At 38.6% G+C, this 16853-nt stretch overlaps 1 protein-coding gene across 10 annotated transcripts in view; it reads right to left on the bottom strand.

Moving 5' to 3' along the window:
- The window catches only part of LOC127355002 (up-regulator of cell proliferation-like), a 19915-nt gene extending 3062 nt beyond the window's left edge, over positions 1–16853 (bottom strand). Inside the window, exons 1-14 of one of the 10 annotated variants that reach the window (XM_051385422.1) lie at positions 16768–16853; positions 13592–13711; positions 13297–13380; positions 13030–13095; positions 9143–9208; positions 5029–5094; positions 4778–4864; positions 4373–4438; positions 4209–4274; positions 3677–3754; positions 3432–3551; positions 2055–2368; positions 1687–1974; positions 1314–1580 (exon numbers count right to left, since the gene is read on the bottom strand). In XM_051385422.1, coding sequence (XP_051241382.1) covers positions 1314–1580; positions 1687–1974; positions 2055–2368; positions 3432–3551; positions 3677–3754; positions 4209–4274; positions 4373–4438; positions 4778–4864; positions 5029–5094; positions 9143–9208; positions 13030–13095; positions 13297–13380; positions 13592–13623 — 1600 coding nt within the window. In that variant the 5' untranslated portion in view covers positions 13624–13711; positions 16768–16853. The remainder of the gene's footprint in view (positions 1–1313; positions 1581–1686; positions 1975–2054; positions 2369–3431; positions 3552–3676; positions 3755–4208; positions 4275–4372; positions 4439–4777; positions 4865–5028; positions 5095–9142; positions 9209–13029; positions 13096–13296; positions 13381–13591; positions 13712–16767) is intronic. The other 9 variants (XM_051385423.1, XM_051385427.1, XM_051385426.1 and 6 more) reach the window with 9 other exon arrangements.

The following is a 16853-nucleotide window of genomic DNA, read 5'->3' as shown; positions in this document are numbered from 1 at the left end:
TCTTCCCTGACATTTCCTCTAGCACCACGGTGAGGTTAACATTTGTAATAAGGATCAGTGATCCCTTCACTTTTCATCTCATACCAGCATCAGGTAAAAACATTCCTTTGTTTAAAACTATGGTTCATACCCAAACCCATGCCAAACTGGTCCCCTTTCCTAATACAACTGCACAATAAGAGGCTCTTCTCATTTCCAGCATCAGCAGAATGGTCAACAGAACTTTTCTTTCTACTGTGTTCTCTTGTCACACACAAATCTCATAATATATTCATTATAATTATATAGTGACCTAAACATTTCTTTGTATAATAAACATTTTAATCTAATAATTTTTTTGTATAAAATATACAGTACTTACAGTACTATATAGTACTTATAGTACGGTTGTGTTTCTGCCAATATTTTATGTTGCCTGTAATACAGTACTGTATATAGTAATATTATTCTTCTCATTGGCACTAAATCAACCCTTTCAAAAGCTGACAGTTTTCCCTCACCATCTACCACTCCTCTGTCTCCCCCTCCCCTCAGGTTAAGAATCTGGGTGTCATCCTTGACAGCACATTATCTTTCCAATCGCATATCAATAACATCACCCAGTCTGCACATTTCCATCTACGCAATATTAATCGCCTCCGCCACTTTCTCCCCACTCCACTGCCATTCTTGTACACAGCCTTGTCACCTCCCGCATTGATTACTGCAACTCCCTTCTCTTTGGTCTACCTCACAAATACCTCCATAAACTTCAACTGGTTCAGAACTCTGCAGCTCGGATCATCACCAGAACCCCTCCCGTCCACCACATCACCCCTGTTCTGCAGCAACTCCACTGGCTCCCGGTCAAACTCTGCATAGACTTCAAAATCCTACTGTTCAAGGCCATCCACAACCTTTCCCCTCCTTATCTGTCCGAACTCCTCCACATCGCCACCCCATCCAGTTCCCTCAGATCTATCTCTTCTGTCCACCTCTCTGTCCCTCCCGCCTGCCTCATCACCATGGGGAGCAGGGCTTTCAGCCGCTCTGCCCCCCAACTTTGGAACTCACTTCCACCGGACATCAGGAACCTGGACTCTCTCCCCCTCTTCAAATCAAGACTAATAACTCACCTATTCAGAACTGCATACCCCACTTAACTCTCTACATTGTCTTTTTCCTGTCTGGTTCTTATTTCTTACTGTTTTTTATTTTTATGTATTGTACCTTGTTCCTCAAGTGCCCAGAGAGGCGCCTTTAAATAAAATGTATTATTATTATTATTAGATATGCTGTGAATTTATAAAAAAGCAGGCAATATAACCTCTCACCTGTGTGTATAGTTGTAGAGACCTTCTCACTGTACTGATTGTTCAGCACTGTCTCGACAGTGATCTTGTACTCTGTGTCTGGCTTTAAATCAGAGAATATCTTGTAGCACTCTTCGGTGTGTATTGCTTGCTGCTCTTTCCCTGGACTTGTGATAGTTAGTAGGAATTGATGTGGAATTCCCTCCATGCTTTCTCCTTTGGTCCATGTCAAGGAAAAAGCCGTGGCCTCTGAATATCCTTTTGTTAAGTGCTGAGGGGCTGGCACCACTGCAAAAGAGCAGTTCATTGAAATAAAACTGTTTTATTTTCTCAAAATAATATGAACACAATGCAGTGAAGGGAATATGAAATATCTTAGCATCTCTGATATTACCTGTGAAAACAGATTCTGTGACCCATTCACTTAAATTTCCATCCTGGTCTTCTGTAGCCACACTGAACAAATACTGTTGTCCAAGCTGAAGATTGTTTATTTCAATTGTATGAAGCTCTTTAATGACTAAGCACTTCTCCACCTCTCCACCCAAGGATCTCCACTTAACTCTGAACCTCTTAGGCCCCTCCAGTCCCTTCGGGCTTCCCCATTTTAGGACCACAGAGTTTCGCTTCACTGACAGGAACTCAATCTTACCAGGAGGAGGCACCACTGGCAAAGAAAAGCCTGCACAAGAAATCATTTGTGACACTTATTTTTTTAATAGATAGATAGATAGATAGATAGATAGCCCTTGCCTTACTCACCTGTCTCAGGTGTTTTAGGCTTAGATATTTTAACGTGACTCTGAGGGATGATGTCATGACCTCTGTGACTTGTGATTTGTGCACAAATGCTGCAGATAGTCATCTGATCAGTCTTGCAGAAGAAATCTAGAGACTTTTCATAGTGCCGGCAGCGTTTCTCCTCAATTTCATCACGCACATCTGTCAATGCGTGTCTCTGCAGTGCTTCCACAGTATAATGCTGCCGGATATCAGCATCACAGTAGGAGATGGCACAGGTCAGGCAAGTCTTCACAGCTGGTAACTTGAGGCAGATGTCACAGATCACCTCCTTTCTGTTTTCAAATAGAGAAATAAATTGCAGCTATTATTTACTACATAAAGCATAGAAATGTATGCTATGTGTTCAATGTGTTAGCCATTAAAGTTAATTGAAGTGCTTTTGAACCCTTTTATCACATCCTTGTCCAATCTTCAACTTTTAGCAACACAGAGCAAAGATTCATTCGTTAGCTAGCTAGCAATCGCATTGTGGAGTGTTTCTGGGAGCCTAGCCCTAACACCTACCCATCTATTAGTTAAAGAAGGCCTTATTCTTAAAAATGTTTTTCATATAGACATTCTTTTGTTATTTTGGCTATTCAGATCCCTACAATTAGACATTATATTCAAACCAAAGGATGTCGGTGGGATTTAGTGGCAACTCGTAGTGAAGCGATGGCCATGAAAAACAGGAAAGGCCGTATCTGGAGCCAGTGTTTGGTTTGTCCCTTCTGTAGTTTATTTACTACTTTAATCTGCTCCCTTTCTCTTCTCCCCACACTCACACACCTAGCCTGGACCTCTGGTCACTCACGGCAAACACGCCTGCTTGCTCCGCCTCTTTCTGTCTCTCTCTCCCTGTGTCTGTCTCTGCTGGCTTTCCCCATCAGCAGTACGTTTCATAAACTCACCCGTGATTCAGTTTTCAAGTGCATGTGGGTCCAAACCGAAACTAACGTTAGTGAGTGACATCTGCAGTGGTGCGTTCACTGACACTCCGTAATGTAAGATTTCTGCCTTATCCGCTTAATGCAATATCAGATAACATCTCTCTCTCTCTGTTTCTCTGCAAGATGGGGAAACGGGGGAAAACCGCGGTATGAACCGAACCGTGGCTCAAAAATCGAGGTCTGAACTGAACCGTGGATTTGGTGAATCATTACACCCCTAGTGTGTATCTGTTCTGAAAATAGCATGTGAGACAGGCAGCTGAAAAATTGCAGTTAAAGCAGCTGCTGTGTAGACACACCATGAGTAAGGATATCTCTGGATAGGATTTTGATCTTTGTAGAAGTGCAATACTAAATTGCTGGTGCACTCCAACAATTAATGTAGTATAAGTAATAAGTGTCTCACATATCACCATATAAAACTGGCCTTTCATCATGTTGGGAATCTCTTGATCCAGAAGTCTCAGACGAAGAGTAACCGGATGACTCAGACGAGAAATTTGTCTTCAGATAGTCCCGACAGACACTGAAAGTCAAAAAAATACTATTTTCCATCCATCTCAAGAATCTGTAATTGTAATGTCACTTTAAGGTAACTGTGAGGATTTCAGTGCGTATGTCTTTTTAGAAGTTCAACATGTTTTGTCTTACTTATGATGTGATGGAAAATCCCTCCCCTGATTAGTCCTCTGTGACTCCAAACTGGACTTTGCACGGTTCCCTTTTGCCCTGAAAGTCATAACAGCATGATTGCTCTGTTATTCATATTCAGAATGTACCAGTAAAGGGTGTTGCAACATAGAGGTTGGTCTTCAGGGACAATATCTAAGTAATGATAAGTAAATACAGTGTAGAACAAGGAACTGGCCTACTGTATATAATAATATTACATATAGTATGGTCCTACTGTTTGCTTGTATGGAATTGAATATAGTATTCTTTGAATTGTTTGCAATTGTTTTTTACAGTTTATAGAGCTTGTCTGTATCACTGTATATATTTACATTCAACTTCTACCAGCACACCAGACTGTGTGTGAGAACAAATTGTTTATATGAAAACACCACTTATAATGCCATCTGAGCATGTCACCAAGTTGCTAAATGTATCAAAGATTTTTTTTATTTTAACTCTTTCAATAACAGCACATGAAATAGACAGTAATCTGATCAGTGACTTTTACCTGTTGTCATCAGGAGCTCTGCGATCAGGTCTGGGTACTGGATACGCAGCAGACGGTATCTTTGACCTGAAAATCATTAGACGCGTAACATTACTATACATGTAACTGCTAAATTAGACAGATGTAGCTTTGGTATCAGACAGTTTAAGATGCAGGAGAAATACCTTTGTACGTTCATAGTACACATCACATGTCCACCCCACGGCTGAGGCATCCCATATGGTAAATTTCTGAAAGGAGGCGATAAGAAAAAAGAAACACTAAAATTGTACATGTTAAAAGACAAAGATGCAGAAACTATAAAAGAATATTCCATCCATTTACAAGAGGCTCAAGTTGACAAGTGTAGATGAGGTTACTCCATGCCTCATAACTAGACACTAACGCTGATGTCCACTGTCTATAAGTATTAGAAAATAACAACAATCCTCGGATGCAAGAATGCAGTATGTCACATTTGCAAACTGTTATTTAGAAAACAAATAAGTGGAAAACGCAGCATAACTGACAACTGTGTCAGCAAAGTAAAATGAACACTGCTGGGACAAAAAGTCACAAGTCTGTCTTACATTTTCTTTTCAAAATTAACATGGCCATTGTCCACTGAAGACAAGTCTGACTTGTACTCAAAATAGTTATCATCTGGTCCTGCCGATCTGAAAGAATGACAACATCAGTTATATGCAAGAACAGTGCAAATGTCTATAGGCAGTCAACTATACATATATATAGATTAAAGATCACATTGTGTTAACCCTCAATGAATAATACTGAAAATCCCACCATAAATGAGTGAGACAGTAAAATTGTGTTATCTTACTGTTGGTCTTTGAAAAGTAAAGGGGGTTCCTTGGATTTCACGCTCCAACATCCACTGGGAACTGACCTGAAATACATTGTGCAATTGTTTTAATAATAGTACTTAAATACAACTTGACCCCTATCCACAAGATTATAGATGGATGGATGGATGGATGGATGGATAGATAGATAGATATTTTTCAAATGCAGTCTTATTTGAAAAAACTGCCCTAATTTATCAATTGATCTTCTGATTTGTAGTCAAAATAGTTATCATCTGGTCCCGCAAATCTGAAAGGATGACAACATCAGTTAATTGTTTGTTGAACCCTTCAGCAAGGTCAGTGCAAATGTCTATAGGCAGTCAGCTATATAGGCAGGCCTGTCAATGAGTCAATAACTTTTTTATTCATACTATTAGATTATAAGCCATTAGGCAAAACTTTCTACAGCAGATGTCTATCTGACAGTGCTCTAGCTAAATTTAAGGAGGAGATTCCTTCAGTGTTTAATTCAATGCCATGTCTGAATTTAACAGAGTCCTATAACAACTTTAGTCCCTCTGAAATTGATAATCTTGTCGATAGTGCTGCAGGCTCACTATGATCAACATTAGACTCTATCGCTCCTATAAAAAGGAAATTATTAAAACATAGGAGACTAGCACCGTGGTACAACCACCAAACCCCCCAGTTAAAGCAAATAGCTAGGAAATCTGAAAGGAAATGGCGCTCTTCCAAATTATCAGAATATCGCTCAATTTGGCAAGATAATCTTAAAACTTATAGAAAGGCCCTCCGTAATGCCAGAGGAGCCTATTACTCAGCACTAATAGAAGAAAATAAGAATAACCCTAGGTTCCTCTTCAGCACTGTAGCCAGGCTGACAGAGAGTCACAACTCTATTGAGCCACATATCCCCATAAACTTAAGTAGCAATGACTTTATGAGCTTCTTTTATAATAAAATTATTACTATTAGAGAGAAAATTAATCACCAACTGCTATCAACAGTTATCAGTGGCTCTCCAAGTTCAGGGACTTTTACTAATGTAAATGCAGATATATTTTTAGACTGTTTTTCTGCTATCGATCTTCATCAGTAACCTGTGTATTAGACCCGATCCCAACTAAGCGGCTTAAAGAAGTTGTTCCCTTAATTGGCACTTCTTTACTGGCTATGATTAATCTTTCTTTATCATCAGGATATGTACCACAGTCCTTTAAAGCAGCTGTAATTAAACCCCTTCTTAAAAAGCCCACTCTTGACCCAGGGGTGTTAGCCAACCATAGACAGATCTCTAACCTCCCTTCCTCTCTAAGATTCTGGAGAATTTAGTCGCCAAAGAGTTGTGTGACTTTCAACATAACAATAGTTTATTTGAGGATTTTCAGTCAGGATTTAGAGTTCATCACAGCACAGAGACAGCTCTGGTTAAAGTTAATAATGACCTTCTGATTGCTTCTGACAATGGACTTGTCTCTGTACTTGTATTATTAGATCTTAGTGCTGCATTTGACACCATTGACCATAATATTCTTTTACAGAGACTTGAGCATCAAATTGGCATTAAAGAACCGCACTAAGCTGGTTTAAGTCATATTTATCAGACTGTTCCCAGTTTGTACATGTTAACGATGAATCTTCAATAAATACTACAGTTAGTCATGGAGTTCCACAAGGTTCTGTACTTGGACCAATACTATTTACTTTATATATGCTCCCTTTAGGCAACATTATTAGGAATCACTCCATTAACTTTCACTGTTATGCAGATGATACGCAGTTATATCTATCGATCAAGCCCGATGAAATTAATCAATTATCTAAATTACAAACATGTCTTAAGGACATAAAATCCTGGATGAGCTGCAATTTTCTGATGTTAAACTAAGAAAAAAATTTAATTCTTGTTCTTGGCCCCAAAAACCTTAGAGACTCACTGTCTAAAGATATAGTTACTCTAGATGGCATTACCTTGGCCTCTAGCACCACTGTCAGGAATCTTGGAGTTATCTTTGATCAGGATTTGTCATTTAACTCCCACATAAAGCAGACCTCCAGGACTGCCTTTTTCATTTACCTAATATTACAAAGATTAGACACATCCTATCACAGACAGATGCAGAAAAACTAATCCATGCATTTGTTACTTCAAGGCTGGATTACTGCAACTCTTTATTATCAGGTTGCCCCAATAAGTCAATTAAAATGCTCCAATTAATTCAGAACGCTGCAGCACGAGTACTGACAGGAACTAGGAAAAGAGATCACATCTCTCCTGTACTAGCTTCTCTGCATTGGCTCCCTGTAAAATGTAGAATAGAATTTAAAATCCTCCTCCTCACCTATAAAGCTCTTCATGGTCAGGCCCCTTCATATCTTAAAGAGCTCATAGTACCCTATTACCCCTCTAGAACACTACGTTCTCTGAATGCTGGGCTACTTGTGGTTCCTATAGTCTCTAAAAGTAGAACAGGAGCCAGAGCCTTCAGTTACCAAGCTCCTCTCCTGTGGAACCATTTTCCAGTTGTGGTTCGGGAGGCAGACACCCTCTCCACATTCAAGAGTAGGCTTAAGACATTCCTCTTTGATAAAGCTTATAGTTAGGGCTGGATCAGGTGAGTCCTGAACCATCCCTTAGTTATGCTGCTATAGGCCTAGACAATCGGGGGATTTCCCATGGTGCACTGAGCTCCTGTCTTCCTCTCTCTTTCTGCACTCATTCATGTCCCATTAATGCATGTTACTAACTTCACTTCTTCCCCGGAGTTCTTGTGCTTTCTCATCTCGCAGGTTCTTATCAATCCCGGTGGAGCCTCCTGTCATGGTCTTGCTAGATTGCCATTGCCAATACTGTTGTTGCTGTGCACCTGTCTGTCTGTCTGTCTGTCTCTCTGTCTCTCTCTCTGTCTCTCTCTGTCTCTCTCTCTCTCTCACCCCAACTGGTCGAGACAGACAACCACCCACCTAGAGCCGAAGGATCTGTCCTAGGTTTCTGCCTTTTAACAGGCAGTTTTTCCTTGCCCCCGTCGCCAAGTGCTTGCTCATGGTGGTACTGTTGGGTCTCTGTAAATAATGTTATAAAGAGTTCAGTCTAGACCTGCTCTATTTGAAAAGTGTCCTGAGATAACTTCTGTTATGAACTGGCGCTATACAAATAAAATTGAATTGAATTGAATTGTCAAGCTTTAGGTTGGATGCATTGAACAGAGAGCTGATCAACATTTACAGTGTGATGTCTTTTTCTATTCTTTTATTTAATAATTTGTTTATGTGCCCTAATCTCATCTGCAATTGTTAGCATGTGCTAACTAGTGTAACGTGAGGGTTCAGTATGTGGTGGTGGATCACTCTTTATGAGAATAAACAACAGGATGGATGACTTTCTCAAGCGGTACTTTACTGAACTTCACAACTCACAACAACTCCACTTCCTTGTTCGGACCTTCTACGTGACTGAACTAACCAATCAGAAGCTACAACTTAGACTGAGGTAAACGTGAGGGAATCAGAGGCAGGTTCAACAGAATATCCTGACTGTGTCAAATATGTAAACATGTAAATATGTAAATAATAATTGTGTAACAAAAATATGTAAATGATTAACTGACTAAACATTGTAAATACATTTCTAGTAAATTAACTCAAATATTAATTATATTAACTTCTGAGCCTTACAACTTTCAAATATGAATTAACTCCACTTCTAAACCTTACACCAGCTAACAACCTGTAGATTAACTGAGTGTTATTTTCCTTTAGTTTGACATTTTGGGAAATATTCTTATTTTCTTTCTTGCTGAAAGGTAGATGAGACAGTTGATACTAAGCTCATGTCTGTATGCTAGATGTTATGCTATAGTTTTTTACACTTTAATTTTTAATGAATCATACAAGCGAAATATAACCTGTTGATGTGGCTGGCTAGCTGTTGTTACCTGTTTCCAGTCTTTGTGTTAAGCTAAGCTAACTGGCTGTTGGTGGATAGTATTCCCTTAAACCACTGGCAAGGAAAGGTCTTGCATTGAAAGAAGAGAAGAGGATTTAAAGATCACATTGTGTTAACCCTCAATGAATAATACTGAAAATCACATTATAAATGAGTGAGACAGTAAAATTGTGTTATCTTACTGTTGGTCTTTGAAAAGTAAAGGGGGTTCCTTGGACTTCACGCTCCAACATCCACTGGGAGCTGACCTGAAATACATTTTGCAATTGTTTTAATAATAGTACTTAAATACAACTTGACCCCTATCCACAATATTATTATAGATAGATAGATAGATAGATAGATAGATAGATATTCTTCAAATGCAGTTTTATTTGAAAAAAATGCCCTAATTTATCAATTGATCTTCTGATTTGTAGTCAAAATAGTTATCATCTGGTCCCGCCAATCTGAAAGGATGACAACATCAGTTAATTGTTTGTTGAACCCTTCAGCAAGGTCACTGCAAATGTCTATAGGCAGTCAGCTATATAGGCAGGCCTGTCAATGAGTCAATAACTTTTTTATTCATACTATTAGATTATAAGCCATTAGGCAAAACTTTCTACAGCAGATGTCTATCTGACAGTGCTCTAGCTAAATTTAAGGAGGAGATTCCTTCAGTGTTTAATTCAATGCCATGTCTGAATTTAACAGAGTCCTATAACAACTTTAGTCCCTCTGAAATTGATAATCTTGTCGATAGTGCTGCAGGCTCACTATGATCAACATTAGACTCTATCGCTCCTATAAAAAGGAAATTATTAAAACATAGGAGACTAGCACCGTGGTACAACCACCAAACCCGCCAGTTAAAGCAAATAGCTAGGAAATCTGAAAGGAAATGGCGCTCTTCCAAATTATCAGAATATCGCTCAATTTGGCAAGATAATCTTAAAATTTATAGAAAGGCCCTCCGTAATGCCAGAGGAGCCTATTACTCAGCACTAATAGAAGAAAATAAGAATAACTCTAGGTTCCTCTTCAGCACTGTAGCCAGGCTGACAGAGAGCCACAGCTCTATTGAGCCACATATCCCCATAAACTTAAGTAGCAATGACTTCATGAGCTTCTTTTATAATAAAATTATTACTATTAGAGAGAAAATTAATCACCAACTTCTATCAACAGTTATCAGTGGCTCTCCAAGTGCAGGGACTTTTACTAATGTAAACGCAGATATATTTTTAGACTGTTTTTCTGCTATCGATCTTCATCAGTTAACTTCAATAATTTCTTCATCAACGCCATCAACCTGTGTATTAGACCCGATCCCAACTAAGCTGCTTAAAGAAGTTGTTCCCTTAATTGGCACTTCTTTACTGGCTATGATTAATCTTTCTTTATTATCAGGATATGTACCACAGTCCTTTAAAGCAGCTGTAATTAAACCCCTTCTTAAAAAGCCCACTCTTGACCCAGGGGTTTTAGCCAACCATAGACCGATTTCTAACCTCCCTTCCTCTCTAAGATTCTGGAGAATTTAGTCGCCAAAGAGTTGTGTGACTTTCAACATAACAATAGTTTATTTGAGGATTTTCAGTCAGGATTTAGAGTTCATCATAGCACAGAGACAGCTCTGGTTAAAGTTAATAATGACCTGTTGATTGCTTCAGACAATGGACTTGTCTCTGTATTTGTACTATTAGATCTTAGTGCTGCATTTGACACCATTGACCATAATATTCTTTTACAGAGACTTGAGCATCAAATTGGCATTAGAGAACCGCACTAAGCTGGTTTAAGTCATCTTTATCAGACCGTTCCCAGTTTGTACATGTTAACGATGAATCTTCAATAAATACTACAGTTAGTCATGGAGTTCCACAAGATTCTGTACTTGGACCAATACTATTTACTTTATATATGTTCCCTTTAGGCAACATTATTAGGAATCACTCCATTAACTTTCACTGTTATGCAGATGATACGCAGTTATATCTATCGATCAAGCCCGATGAAATTAATCAATTATCTAAATTACAAACATGTCTTAAGGACATAAAATCCTGGATGAGCTGCAATTTCCTGATGTTAAACTAAGAAAAAAACGAAATTCTTGTTCTTGGCCCCAAAAACCTTAGAGACTCACTGTCTAAAAATATAGTTACTCTAGATGGCATTACCTTGGCCTCTAGCACCACTGTCAGGGATCTTGGAGTTATCTTTGATCAGGATTTGTCATTTAACTCCCACATAAAGCAGACCTCCAGGACTGCCTTCTTTCATTTACGTAATATTACAAAGATTAGACACATCCTATCACAGACAGATGCAGAAAAACTAATCCATGCATTTGTTACTTCAAGGATGGATTACTGCAACTCTTTATTATCAGGTTGCCCCAATAAGTCAATTAAAATGCTCCAATTAATTCAGAACGCTGCAGCATGAGTACTGAAAGGAACTAGGAAAAGAGATCACATCTCTCCTGTACTAGCTTCTCTGCAGAGAACAGTTACCAAGCTCCTCTCCTGTGGAACCAGCTTCCAGTTGTGGTTCGGGAGGCAGACACCCTCACCACATTCAAGAGTAGGCTTAAGACATTCCTCTTTGATAAAGCTTATAGTTAGGGCTGGATCAGGTGAGTCCTGAACCATCCCTTAGTTATGCTGCTATAGGCCTAGACTATCGGGGGATTTCCCATGGTGCACTGAGCTCCTGTCTTCCTCTCTCTTTCTGCACTCATTCATGTCCCATTAATGCATGTTACTAACTTCACTTCTTCCCCGGAGTTCTTGTGCTTTCTCATCTCGCAGGTTCTTATCAATCCCGGTGGAGCCTCCTGCCATGGTCCTGCTAGATTGCCATTGCCAATACTGTTGTTGCTGTGCACCTGTCTGTCTGTGTCTCTCTCTGTCTCTCTCTGTCTCTCTCTCTCTCTCTCTCTCTTTCTCTCACCCCAACTGGTCGAGACAGACAACCACCCACCTAGAGCCGAAGGATCTGTCCTAGGTTTCTGCCTTTTAACAGGCAGTTTTTTCTTGCCCCCGTCGCCAAGTGTTTGCTCATGGTGGTACTGTTAGGTCTCTGTAATTAATGTTTTAAAGAGTTCAGTCTAGACCTGCTCTATTTGAAAAGTGTCCTGAGATAACTTCTGTTATGAATTGGCGCTATACAAATAAAATTGAATTGAATTGAATTGTCAAGCTTTAGGTTGGATGCATTGAACAGAGAGCTGATCAACATTTACAGTGTGATGTCTTTTTCTATTCTTTTATTTAATAATTTGTTTATGTGCTCTAATCTCAGCTGCAATTGTTAGCATGTGCTAACTAGTGTAACGTGAGGGTTCAGTATGTGGTGGTGGATCACTCTTTATGAGAATAAACAACAGGATGGATGACTTTCTCAAGCGGTACTTTACTGAACTTCACAACTCACAACAACTCCACTTCCTTATTCGGACCTTCTACATGACTGAACTAACCAATCAGAAGCTACAACTTAGACTGAGGTTAACGTGAGGGAATCAGAGGCAGGTTCAACAGAATATCCTGACTGTGTGAAATATGTAAACATGTAAATATGTAAATAATAATTGTGTAACATAAATATGTAAATGATTAACTGACTAAACATTGTAAATACATTTCTAGTAAATTAACTCAAATATTAATTATATTAACTGCTGAGCCTTACAACTTTCAAATATGAATTAACTCCACTTCTAAACCTTACACCAGCTAACAACCTTGCTGAAAGGTAGATGAGACAGTTGATACTAAGCTCATGTCTGTATGCTAGATGTTATGCTATAGTTTTTTACACTTTAATTTTTAATGAATCATACAAGCGAAATATAACCTGTTGATGTGGCTGGCTAGCTGTTGTTACCTGTTTCCAGTCTTTGTGTTAAGCTAAGCTAACTGGCTGTTGGTGGATAGTATTCCCTTAAACCACTGGCAAGGAAAGGTCTTGCATTGAAAGAAGAGAAGAGGATTGAAAGATCACATTGTGTTAACCCTCAATGAATAATACTGAAAATCACATTATAAATGAGTGAGACAGTAAAATTGTGTTATCTTACTGTTGGTCTTTGAAAAGTAAAGGGGGTTCCTTGGACTTCACGCTCCAACATCCACTGGGAGCTGACCTGAAATACATTTTGCAATTGTTTTAATAATAGTACTTAAATACAACTTGACCCCTATCCACAATATTATTATAGATAGATAGATAGATAGATAGATAGATAGATAGATAGATAGATAGATAGATAGATAGATAGATAGATATTTTTCAAATGCAGTTTTATTTGAAAAAACCGCCCTAATTTATCAATTGATCTTCTTACCCTTTGGCCTTGTCCTTTGAACCAGAAGAATTTCCTGACAATTTTGTGTCACTGAATGTAGATATGAGGCTCTTCACATTCACCCTGAAAAGTAATTAAAACTGAAATTATTCTGCTGATCTGATGCACTTACTGCGTCTGATGCCCAGTTGTCTGTATTGTAAGAGAATACAGAGTATTCAATCTCAAGGGCATTCTGATTCAGTGCAGTTGACTTTAAGATGATCTAGGTCTATACAATACAACCAGTTGAAAAGATAAATGAAAATATATGAAAGAAGTTACAGATTATTACCTTACATCGTCATCCTTCAAAGAATCCATCATTTTTTTTGACTGAGGAGTCAGTTACAGCTTAAACTTCCATCCACCTTTGAACCATACTGCCATTGGACCATAAGAGGTGAGTATCAACCTATCGATGTTATCAAATATCAAAACCTAAAATTAGTCAATCGTCAATTCGTCACACACGTCATCAACACTCAATATTGAACATTTATGACCAGACCTCCATGCAATTGAATAATAGGTCACTAATTTACTATAGCAAAATGACCTTGAATCATGACTTTCCTGGAAAATGTTCCACCACCTCAGGGTTTATAACACCAAACATGTTGAATATGCAATTTGTCATTTGCCTAGTTGAACAGTATTAGGTGTTTCACAGCAGCTCCAAGCTCTGGAGGCTGAGATGAACACAAACTAAAACACACATAGCTAAGACTTCATTTTCCTGCAGTACATTACTGCTACATTTAAATCTTTGGACCAGAGAAACACATGAGAAAACTCTTTATTGACTATATTTAAGCATGTAATGCCACTGCCCTCCAAGCTTGACATCAAGTTCAGAGACCTGGGACTCAACACTTCCTCAAATTTATATGTCATGGATGAATTGGAGGTTACAGTGTAAACAGACTATACTTTAGTTTCAAATACACAACTCATTATATGAAACGGCTTGTTATAATATCAGCCAAATAATTATTTTACAAACTGGCAACCAAAAGGTTGTCTCTATTAATGACCAATCTGTAACACCATAATAAAGTGATAAAGTGATTTAATACTATTAAAGTCATGTTATCAGTTTGTCAGTAGGAAGTATTTTTTTGTGGTTGGACCAAATTTCAAACTTCATAGAGTTTGATAGTTAATATAATGAAGCATCATGTTGTTTGAGCTCATTATATTTTGTGTGTAAAATATGAAACTGCAAAGCAACTAGTAGTTTTAATGTACTGGTCTCATAAATGCAGTGGAATAAAAAGTACAGTATTTCACAATTAAATGTACTGGAGTAGCATATAACGGAAGTTCCACATAGTATAGGTACCTAAAACTGTACTTAAAGGACAATTCCGGCGCAAAATGAACCTAGGGGTTAATAACACGTGTACCGAGTTCGTCCGTTCTCTGGGATATGTTTTCATAAGAGAAGCACTGAACGCAACAGAGACTAGTGCTTCCACAGGATACACATTAAAGAGATGGCGGATTATTCAACCGAATTTGAAGACATTGCTTCTCTTATGCGCTTAGGGCTTTCTTCCGGCATCAATCTTCACGCAAGATTCACTTCCCATCTGAGAGAGTTCGACTGGTCGTGTGACTGTTTTCGTGACTTCATGGTCAGGCCCCTTCATATCTTAAAGAGCTCATAGTACCCTATTACCCCTCTAGAACACTACGTTCTCTGAATGCTGGGCTACTTGTGGTTCCTATAGTCTCTAAAAGTAGAACAGGAGCAAGAGCCTTCAGTTACCAAGCTCCTCTCCTGTGGAACCAGCTTCCAGTTGTGGTTCGGGAGGCAGACACCCTCTCCACATTCAAGAGTAGGCTTAAGACATTCCTCTTTGATAAAGTTAGTTAGGGCTGGATCAGGTGAGTCCTAAACCATCCCTTAGTTATGCTGCTATAGGCCTAGACTATCGGGGGACTTCCCATGGTGCACTGATTCATGTCCCATTAATGCATGTTACTAACTTCACTTCTTGTGCTTTCTCGTCTCGCAGGTTCTTATCGATCCTGGTGGAGCCTCCTGCCATGGTCCTGCTAGATTGCCATTGCCAATACTGTTGTTGCTGTGCACCTGTCTGTCTGTCTGTCTCTCTAACCCCAACTGGTCGAGACAGACGACCACCTACCTAGAGCCGAAGGATCTGTCCTAGGTTTCTGCCTTTTAACAGGCAGTTTTTCCTTGCCCTTGTCGTCAAGTGCTTGCTCATGGTGGGAACTGTTGGGTCTCTGTAAATAATGTTATAAGGGGTTCGGTCTAGACCTGCTCTATTTGAAAAGTGTCCTGAGATAACTTCTGTTATGAATTGGCGCTATACAAATAAAATTGAATTGAATTGAATTGAATTATGCTACCGTGTAAGTGTGGTGCTATATTGAGCCTTGTTAGTGGTATAGAAATAGCGATTTCTTTTCACTTTTTGACTAGCGTTATAAGGTAATTAGCGGTTTGTGCTAAAACTGGTCACGTTCGATTAGCAATTCAAGTCAATTTTTAAATGCTCAAATGTGACCCCACCTCCACCCCTCTTTAACGGAACTTAAAATACATGTGCATGTTCAACTATTTATGATAAATCTGAATATTATAATGAAATGGACACTTAATACAATACATTATTAACAGAAACAATGTACACAAATCTAAACTATTTTAATGTTGCTGTGGGACAAAGTGAGACTAGCCTCCAATCAAATGCCATGTATGTAGATATTTTGTTTATATAGTGGATCGATACAAATAACACAATAGATGTTTTGGAACTTTTGATATTTTATTTATTTATTGGCTTACCATGAAATTTTACTCAACCTCAGCCAATCGTCAGCATTTATGCGCCTGTCTCGTGCACTGCCCACTAACCAAGGAAGAACAGTGAAAAAAAAGTCTTTGCCTCTTGGCTCAGAGATCTAGTTGGTCTGATGAAAAAAAACCAGCTTCAATTATAGTAACGCATTTTTTGGCAGTAACGGTAACGGCATTATTAAGATGGGAAGAGTAATCAATTAGATTACTCGTTACTGAAAAAAGTAACGCTGTTAGTAAAGCCGTGATTTATAACGCTGTTATTCCCATCACTGGAAATATAAATGCAAAACATTTGCTTACATAATAATCCATATCCATATAATCTATGACAGGGTTGGACAGACACACCGACACTGATGCACTAGAGCGCACTTACAAACCTAAATAGATGGTGCGTCCAATATATTTAAATAATTACATTAAACTCTAAAATTAACATCTTTAGTCATGGGCTGCCCTAAAGCTATTTAAATATCTTGTCCACTCAAGAGTTCTTTTGTAACAGGTAACTATAGGAACAATGTATATGACGACAAAAAGATACTGTCACCTGCATAAAATAATCAGTCACTAATCAAAATGTCACTGGGAGAGAATCAGATAAAATATATATTGTATAAAATAAAACAGCCTACCTGAGTCTCCTGGTGAATCAGTCCCGAGAGAACTCAAATGGGACTGAATGTGTTGGAGAGCATAGAGTTCCTACTGGCAAAGTTAC

The sequence above is a fragment of the Dicentrarchus labrax genome, unplaced genomic scaffold (assembly GCF_905237075.1).
Source record: "Dicentrarchus labrax unplaced genomic scaffold, dlabrax2021, whole genome shotgun sequence".
Taxonomy (NCBI): Eukaryota; Metazoa; Chordata; class Actinopteri; family Moronidae; genus Dicentrarchus; species Dicentrarchus labrax.
The sequence above is the reverse complement of the archived record's forward strand: the minus strand, read 5'-3'. Positions and strand labels throughout refer to the sequence as shown.